This window comes from Rhamphochromis sp. 'chilingali' (genome assembly GCF_963969265.1).
Source record: "Rhamphochromis sp. 'chilingali' genome assembly, chromosome: 11".
Taxonomy (NCBI): Eukaryota; Metazoa; Chordata; class Actinopteri; order Cichliformes; family Cichlidae; genus Rhamphochromis; species Rhamphochromis sp. 'chilingali'.
Window position 1 is genome coordinate 34,570,865 of NC_137938.1, and position 9,398 is coordinate 34,580,262.

General features: G+C 44.5%; 1 protein-coding gene across 1 annotated transcript; it reads right to left on the reverse strand.

Annotated features, from left to right (window-relative positions):
* Nucleotides 1–271: 271 nt before the first annotated feature.
* LOC308405021 (m-AAA protease-interacting protein 1, mitochondrial) lies at nucleotides 272–8,859 on the reverse strand. The gene is made up of 5 exons (XM_080895401.1): nucleotides 8,349–8,859; nucleotides 7,552–7,623; nucleotides 7,226–7,352; nucleotides 6,996–7,140; nucleotides 272–1,085 (listed from the first exon to the last, which is right to left on the reverse strand). The coding sequence occupies exons 1-5, from the start codon at nucleotides 8,727–8,729 to the stop codon at nucleotides 1,001–1,003; spliced, it is 810 nt and encodes a 269-aa protein (XP_080751527.1). The 5' UTR covers nucleotides 8,730–8,859; the 3' UTR covers nucleotides 272–1,000.
* Nucleotides 8,860–9,398: the final 539 nt, after the last annotated feature.

Here is a 9,398-nt window from a genome sequence, read left to right on the forward strand (position 1 = left end):
AAGGTAGCAGGTCTTTAGCAAGACTCTGTAGAACTTGAATGCATGCTGAGGTGGCAGCTCCTAATGTAAGTGTAAAAATGTACTTTTATTGCACCATGCTCATTCACTCATGAGCTGCTGCAACATGAATCAAATGACTGAATTGCCACCTCAGCATGCAGTCAAGTTCTGTAGAGTCTTGCTAATGACCTACTAATTTTATTCAGGTGTGTTGCAGCAGGGAGACATTTACAAGTTTCATGACATCAGCCCTGGAGGACTGGAGTTTGACACCTCTGGTGTAGAACAAATGGAATCTGTTGGGTCCTGATTTTCATCAGGGAAAGGACAGAAATTGGTGATGCAGTTTATAGATAGAACATACTGGTACTCAGACACCAATCAGATCATTATTACTTCTTAGTTTCTAGAAAAAATACCTGTGTATCTCCATCATAATTTGTAGTTTCTTTTTCAGATTTAATAAAAATAACTTTTGGAACGTGACAAAAGATATCATGGTTACAGCTGTAATACAATGACAAATGACCAAACTCAATTTAATAAAGCATGTACTTGACAGGTCCCAAAAAAATAAGCATGTACATGAAGTTGGTCAATGATCCAGAAAATAACTTCAATCTGTTCATATACTGTTTTTGTCTTTGGAGTGTCTATTAAAGGGATAACATTTTCAATAAGAAAACACAAACGAGATAGTCAACAGACCATAAGAACAGTAATGGTGAAGCATATACAGAATCTCATTTAAAAACGCCTGACGGGGGTCGACAGGTGAATCAGAGAGACTGTACAGTACCACTACTTCTAGTCTGACATGTAAGGCTTTAGGGGCATCAAAGAAAAACCATCAAGTAGTACTCAGTGTCTGCACAGCTCCAGCACTCTGGGTCCCATTTAATGTGATCCAAATGGAAAATGATCAGTACAGTTTCTCACTTTGAAGGTTGCCTTCCATGCGAAAGCAAAAAATGACAAATCTGAGCAAAGCTGAGTCAGATTATTCAGCTAGTTTCCAGTGCCAGTGCCAAACAGTGGTAACAGTCCAGTCAGAAGAGGCTCCCCTCGTTAGCTCTCGGTGGAATCTGCGACGACACGAAGCAAAGATGGTTAAAAACTTCCCACACTGTTAATCATGCACATCCTAGATTAGTAGTACAAGTTTATTGAAAGTGCTGAAAGAAAAGATGGACCGACTAACCCTGACATTCAAACTAAGTTTTGGTTCTTGTCTCACCTTGAAAATAATTGTATATAATTCTGAAAATGGCGCCTGTTTCATGCCAAACTGTCGGTTTCATGTGAGCCTTCAGGATAACATTTGAAGTGTAACAGGATTTCTCAGAGAGGATTTTAAGACCTGGAACAATAGGACAGAGAATCTGGCTAACTAGATAGGTGGGTATTAGGTAGAATAGCCACACACTGTGGTCCAACAACTGGATTACTGGCTGAGAACAGAAAGAGGCTTTGACTGTTAGCACTGTGTGGGTGTGGAATGATTTGTCTTTTTGTTTAACCAGCAAACTTTATTGAAGAATTTAACATACTCAGAGCTGGATTCCAAACTACAGGAAGTTAGCAGACCTTTGCAGTGAAGGAATTGCAGTTATGCCAACGTTTCTTAACACTTTAAGGCAAAAAAAAGAAGCCACAATTCTTTGTTGATATTTGGTGAAATAATAGAAAATAAAGTTACAAGTTACTGCTTATCTTTTACAGTCAGTCAGTGATCAAGCACAGAATAACAAAGGTTTATGATGTGGCATCAGATTTCTGCACAGCCAGGTTGCTTTCAAAGAAAAAAAAAAAGATTGATTTGCTTCATTTCAGGTATGTGACGGTAGTGGGTGTTGTTCTAAACACTGACCAACAGACACAACTGTGCCTGAATGCATCATATATCAACAGTGACAGAGGACTAAAAGTTGCTGCCTCTCAGTTTGTTTTTTCACACATCATCCCTGCACACATTGTGTGATAGCAGAACCAGTCACATGACCATTCAAGTACACTGAACATGCATCTGCCATCGTAAACAGGAAGCTGAAACTGTTTGATTTCTTGATGGGGAGGAAGAACCATGATGGTATAAATGAATTCCTTTGCCTAGATGCATGATTTTAAAGAATGGTTACATAAAGTGACTAGAAGCACGAGGAGATGATGACTGTGAAAAGAGCGTAATACGCTGATAAGATTTTCAAACTCCAAGTAGCTTAGCAGCATTTCCAAAAGTCTCAGTTTTAAAGGTCCATAAGCACCGCAGTAGTGTGGCTGTTGGTCATAAACCAACCTGCAAATTCAGAGTCTAAAATGAATCAACACAGAAACTTAATAAACTTCAGGTCCTCACATGGCCACTGTGGCTGGCTCCAAAAGAACATGATATTTGACCCCAGGGATATTAGATTTCTGTCAGTGCGCCCCAGGGCGGCTGTGGCTACAATGTAGCTTGCCATCAACAGTGTGTGAATGGGTGTGTGAATGGGTGGATGACTGGATGTGTAAAGCACTTTGGGGTCCTTAGGGACTAGTAAAGCGCTATACAAATGCAGGCCATTTTTACCATTTCATATATCTCTGGATGCTGGTAAAGCTCAAATTTAACTGTGTGGGTGATTTGGGGCAGGTTTGATTTTAGTGTAGTGGTTAACACATTCACCTAATGAATGAAAGATCACACACAAATTCCTGGGAGGAAGCACACCTGGACATCCAGCCTAAAAAAATCAGCCAAATCAAACATTTAGATCCATTTGTTATGGCGATCATAAGGGAGCTACAAAAGAAGCTTCTATCTGTCAAATATTATTAACAACTATATTACATAAATATTCCTGCTAACCCAGCTAGTAAGCAAAATTCCACCTTCTCAATGAAATATGGTCACTTCTGGTTTAACCCCCCCCAAATGGTAACAAAAAGGCTTCAAAATATGTCAACCAACCCATGGGTGACATCCCAGTGAATATGTTCATCTGTTATATAGTCTTATTCCACAATTCTAAAAAGTTTTTAAAAACAAAAATGAAAAAGAGTTTTTAAAGCAAATTGAAAGCAGAAATAATTGTTTTACCCTTTTTTTCCTACCAGTACTATTTTTGTTTCTTACTTTCAAGTGACTGAAGTAGCAGTAGAAATATACATGTCACTTTTGCCACTTTCCTTAAGAGGGGCATTAAATACAACACAGACCCTCATCCATGGGATCCTTCTGAACATTTCACTGTTATTCTTTCTGCATTTACTTTAAAAACCTTCAACTCACCACCAGCAGCTCTGCTCCCCTCCCAACAAAAACAGACCTGCTGTATAATAATTCAAGATGGCGCCGAGTATGGCAGCCTCGTCGCGAGCTCCCCCAAGCAACGGCTTTCTTCTGTGTTTAATTTTACTTTTCCTTTATTTTTTCACGAGCAGCACTTGTCTCCTTGTGTACGACCGACAAACCTTACTGGACATAAAAGACGGTCTTTCTAATAACTTTCCGGAGTTCAAGTTTTGCAACACGGACGCTCCGTTTGCAGACCCCCCATTCATCTCACCTGAGACGCCTTTGTTCTCTGGCCCTGGAGGCCGCAAACGCCGACGCAGAGGGAGAAGATCTGGCGTTCTGGTTCGACTGAGACGGCGCACTTACAGACCACCGTTACCCAGTTTATTACTGGCTAATATGCAGTCTCTGGAGAACAAGCTGTGCGAGCTTCGGGCACGGATCTCATTCCAGCGAGAGATGCGGGACTGCTGCGTGATATGCCTCACAGAAACCTGGCTATCGGACAAAGTACCGGACTCCGCAATACAACTGCCGGGGTTCTCTGTGCACCGCGCGGACAGGTCACAGGATCTTACTGGGAAAAGCAGAGGCGGTGGTGTGTGTTTCATGATCAACAACAGCTGGTGTGATTATGCGAACGTGCACCCGGTCAAATCCTTCTGCTCACCGGACCTGGAGTACCTGATGATTAAGTGCCGGCCATTCTGGCTACCGAGGGAATTTACAGCAGTGATTATTACGGCTGTTTACATTCCCCCACAAGCCGACACTGACCGTGCACTCAGGGAACTGTACAGCGCGATCAGCAGCGAGGAAACCGCACACCCAGAGGCAGCGTTTATCACAGCCGGAGACTTTAATAAGGGAGACCTGAAGAAAGTCTCACCAAAACTCCATCAACACATCCTTTTCAACACACGTGGAAACCGGCTACTCGACCACTGTTACACCTCTTTCCGGGATGCGTACAAAGCCCTCCCCCGCGCCCCATTCGGCCAATCAGATCACTGCTCCATCCTGCTCCTGCCCGCCTACAGGCAGAAGCTGAAACAGGAAGCTCCAACCCGGAGGGCGGTGCACTGTTGGACGGACCAATCGGAGTCTGCGCTGCGGGACTGTTTTGATCACGCGGACTGGGAAATGTTTCACGTGGCCGCCAGAGACATTGATGAATACACAGACTCAGTCTGTGGATTTATCAGAAAATGCGTGGAAGATGTCGTCCCATCCAGAACAGTCAAATCCTTCCCAAATCAAAAACCCTGGATTAACGGAGATGTTCGCGCGGCACTGGTGGCACGGAACACCGCCTTTGCCTCCGCGAACACATCGGACTACAAACACGCACATTACCAACTCCGGAAGACGATCAAAGCAGCCAAACGTGAGTACAGGGACAGGGTGAAGCAACAGTTTGACAACCCTCGGAGTATGTGGCAGGGACTAAACACGATCACAGACTTTAGAGGGAAAACCAGCACACCGCAGACCACGGCCTCCCTGTGTGAGGATCTAAACGTATTCTACGCTAGATTCGACACAGCGAACACCATGAGACCGGACAGTGTGCGCACCGCGGATGACGTCAGTGCGCACACTGTGTCTGAGGAGGATGTGCGGAAGTGCTTCAGGAAGGTGAACGCACGCAAAGCTACTGGTCCGGACGGGATTCCCGGCCGCGTCCTCAGGTCATGCGCGGCTCAGCTGGCTGGAGTGTTCACACACATCTTCAACCTTTCCCTCTCTCTGTCTGTAGTCCCAGCCTGCTTCAAAATGGCCACCATCGTCCCTGTACCCAAATCCTCCACCATCTCCTCATTGAACGACTGGCGACCTGTAGCCCTGACCCCCATCGTAAGCAAATGCTTCGAGAAGCTGGTCAGGGACTTCATCTGCTCTGCACTACCCGACTCACTGGACCCTCTACAGTTTGCATACCGCCACAACAGGTCCACTGATGATGCCATAGCCCTGACACTACACACTGCCCTGTCACACCTGGAGAAGAGAGACACGTATGTGAGGATGCTGTTTGTAGATTACAGCTCAGCATTCAATACCATCGTTCCCTCGAAGCTGGACAGGAAACTGCAGGATCTAGGACTGAGCAGCTCCCTCTGCAGCTGGATCCTTAGCTTCCTGTCTGACAGACGCCAGGTGGTCAGACTGGGCAGCATCACCTCATCCCCCATCACACTGAACACTGGTGCTCCACAGGGGTGTGTACTGAGCCCTCTCCTGTACTCACTCTACACCTACGACTGCACAGCCACTAACAGCTCCAACATCATTGTGAAGTTTGCGGACGACACTACAGTGGTGGGTCTTATCACCAACAGTGATGAGACAGCTTACAGGGAGGAGGTCAGCGCCCTGACCCACTGGTGTCAAGACAACCATCTCACCCTCAACGTCGCAAAGACAAAGGAGTTGATAGTGGACTTCCGGAGGTGCAGAGAAGTACACACCCCCATCACCATCAACGGCGCTGCTGTGGAGAGAGTGAGCAGCTTCCGGTTCCTTGGAGTACATCTGGCTGAGGATCTTACGTGGTCAGTACACACAAACAAAACAGTGAAGAAGGCGCAGCAGCGCCTCTTCTTTCTCAGGAGACTGAAAAGATTCGGCATGAGCCCCCGCATCCTCAGGACCTTCTATCACTGTGCCATTGAGAGCATCCTCACTGGATGCATCACCACCTGGTATGGCAACAGCACCGCCTACAACTGCAAAGCTCTCCAGCGAGTAGTGCGGTGCTCTGAACGGATAATTGGAGGTGAGCTTCCCTCCCTCCAAGACATCTACAGGAAGCGGTGCCTGAGGAAAGCGGGGAGGATCATCAAGGACTCCAGTCACCCCAGCCATAAACTGTTCAGACTACTTCCATCAGGAAGGAGGTTCTGCAGCATCCGGTCCCGTACCAGCAGACTGAGAGACAGCTTCTTCCATCAGGCCATCAGACTGCTGAACACGTCATAGACACCTCAGCTTCACTACTGGAACTTTAACATTATGCACTCCACACTGTATATAAATGCCACTTGTTTTGCACATATTCAACTCTGTATATTTTATATATTTTATTATTATTATTATTATTATTTATTTGTTTTTTTTAATTTTTTTTTAACTATTTAATTTGTAAAAATGTGCATACACACACACACCACACACACACACACACGTAGGAAAATATTTAGTATACACATCCAGAAATGCATACACTATTATATATTGTACATATATTTATTAGTTTCAGGTTGGCCATTCTTGTATTTTGCTCGTTTGTGTTGTTGTGTTTGCACATCTCTGTTGCTTGTGGGGCTCGCACACAAGAATTTCACTCGCATGTGCTGTGCCAGTGTGCCTGCACATGTGATGTGACAATAAAAGTGATTTGATTTGATTTGATTTGTATGCTGGAAGGCCTGCAGGTAGCTTTGAGCTTTTGCCAACATAAGATTATCTCTAAGCAAATATTTGTACACTTTAATTTTGCATCAGCATAGCCTATATGGAGAAGTAAAACAAACAAAGATTTGGGCACATTTCAGCAAATTAATGATCAAAAGTTTTCTTTAAGCAAAGAAAGAGCAGACATAGCTTCAGCTCTGCTAACATGCCAGAGCTGAATGAGGAAATATTTGTTTCAAAGCCATGCTTCTGGATGATTGGCTTGTTTGTGATGTTGACAGATGACGAGATGAGTGCTTACTCATAAACAGCAGTTACAATTTTCTTCTGTGGGCCGTCGTCTTCACTGGATCCCACTTTGAAGATTTTTGTACCCTCAGGGTCATCGGGTCCTTCATGTGATGACAGGATCCAAAATCTCATGACGATATAGCAAAACTTCCTACCTGCAAGAAAAAAAAGACAGAAATCAGAGTCCGTCCTGCTGTTCATATCACTTCCTCATCCCATGTTCTGATTTCACAAACTGACCATACTGATCAAAGACGACAGAGATGTCCTCTGGAAGCACAAATACAATATCATCCGTTTGGACACCGAGCTGCTTCCTCTGAGCATCAGTGAGAGACCCACACCTCTTCTCAACATATTCCAACATCTGGAAGGAAAAACAAGACGATCATTACTAAAAAAAAGACTGAAAGTGGGGAAAAAAAAGTCTTAATTTGACATAAATACTAAATGTTAGATTTTATTAACACTAACAGTTTGATACAGTCCTGTACTGTCTGTGTGAGACCGTCTCAACAAAGTCAGCTTTTTTTAAATACACCTTTGTTATGTCTTTGATGTGTTACCTCATTGGACACTATCCCCTTTAGCTCATGATATCTGCCGTTGGACATCTTGTTGGAGACATGAACCAAGGCCTGGAATGGATGAGGAACAAAAAGGTGGCTTATTCTCTTTAACCACAGTATTTAATAAAAAGCCGCGATTCCTGATGGTACAAGTGTGTGTTTGCATCTTTAAAACGGGTTTACAACCTGCCATGTTGCCTCAGGCTGGGTAATAACCAGAAAAATAAATAAATACACAATCTTAAAAGTCTCTAGTTGAAACTGTAACTGCTCTGCTGCTTTCAGTCGTGTTATGTGTTCTTCATTAGCACAATGAACCTGCCCAGTTTTCACCTTGGCAGGTTCATTCAGTAGGGGTGGTTGTAGCTCAGATAGAAGAGCAGGTCATCCACTAATCAGAAGGTTGGTGGTTCAATCCCTGGCTGCGTGTGCATTCACTGAAGGTGGAAAGCATTTGTTTATGGGGGGAATGCTTTTTTTGGGGGGGGGACAAGCACATGTGGGACAACACTGCTATTAAAAAAAGTAAAGCTGAAGATAAACAGGCGGATGAAGGTCACGTGATGTGATGCAAACTTTAGCACAGAGCAAAATGTTATTTAGCGAGGTATAGTTTAATGTGGTGTTGTCCCACCTACGTTATCCAATCCATGACCTCTTGATGTATCAGATGTAAACGTGTATTTACTACTAAAGGTAACTCTTTCAAACAATGGTCCATATGAAGCATGAAAAATGTGCTTTTTATTATTGACAGTACTGATGAAAAAGTAAAACGGCCTGTCGGTATTTACCTGCTTCACACCTCTTTCAAACTCCTCAGAGTTGACGTCTAACTCAAAGTACAGATCAAGTGCAAACATGATGACCTTACACCTGATCCATGTGATCGGGTCTGGAATGCCGACCACGGAGATAGCGGGCCGGCGGCCGGAGCTCTCCTTGGGCCCGTCAGCTCCATGCTGCGAGCAGAACAGTCTGTGTTTCACACCGGCGAACACGAGCCTCCGGCCCGGCGCCACGGTGTAAAGACGCACGGAACGCACAACCGGACCGTCCCACTGCCGGTGCGCAGCCGGCTGCTTGCAGCTGTTCTTGCGGGCACAGACCCCCGCTGTACAGGCCACGAGGCCGCCGAACTCCCGGCATGCGGCGAGGCTGCTGATCCGCTGCATCAGAGCGGGAAGGACACAGCGTTAAGGCTCCGTGTCCACCACAGACCGGGGCGACAGCCTCCATCCACACTGCAGCCTCTTCTAACCTTATGCAACTCACCCCATATTGTACCCATAATGCCTATGGTGAAAACGACGTACACATAACAGTGCTGCTTTCAAGAACTGTTGGAAATTTTAACAATCGGAGCAGTTAGGCCCAATGACTGTGTGTGTTTGGCCTTGCCTGTGCTGGGGTTCGTCTTCGCTTTCACAGAACTCTAGCACTCGGTCTGCTGCTGTTTACTTTGAACAATCACTACAGTATTGTTACATTTTTATAAATATGTTTTTATTGCTTTGAAGTCTTAGACTCTTGAACTATGCTATCCTACAAGTTAGTATGCTAAACAGTACATATAATGATCATATTCAACTTCTGCAACATTTTCAATAACGATCTGCTACATTTTATTTCCTGTTTTTTTATATAATATTCATTACCGATTTGAGCACAGACAGATAATGCTCAGTATTTTCTGGCAAAATGTGTGACTACATATTTATACCGTATTTTACACAGTCGGTCCTTCAGATTGAATTCAGATTGTTTTTGAAAGACTAGACTGGATCTGCGTAAGAGTTCTATGCGTGAATGGCACTCATTGGGGGTATTTAAAGGCAGCAAAG

What these genes read in the sequence shown, in the direction of transcription:
- LOC308405021 (XM_080895401.1), bottom strand. Translation starts at nt 8,729, where the DNA reads ATGCAGCGGATCAGCAGCCTCGCCGCATGCCGGGAGTTCGGCGGCCTC. An exon ending in AGGGGATAGTGTCCAATGAG is followed by an intron (nt 7,353 to 7,551) that starts GTAACACATCAA and finishes TTTTCCTTCCAG; the next exon opens with ATGTTGGAATATGTTGAGAA. An exon ending in ATTGTAACTGCTGTTTATGA is followed by an intron (nt 1,086 to 6,995) that starts GTAAGCACTCAT and finishes GTGTCGTCGCAG; the next exon opens with ATTCCACCGAGAGCTAACGA.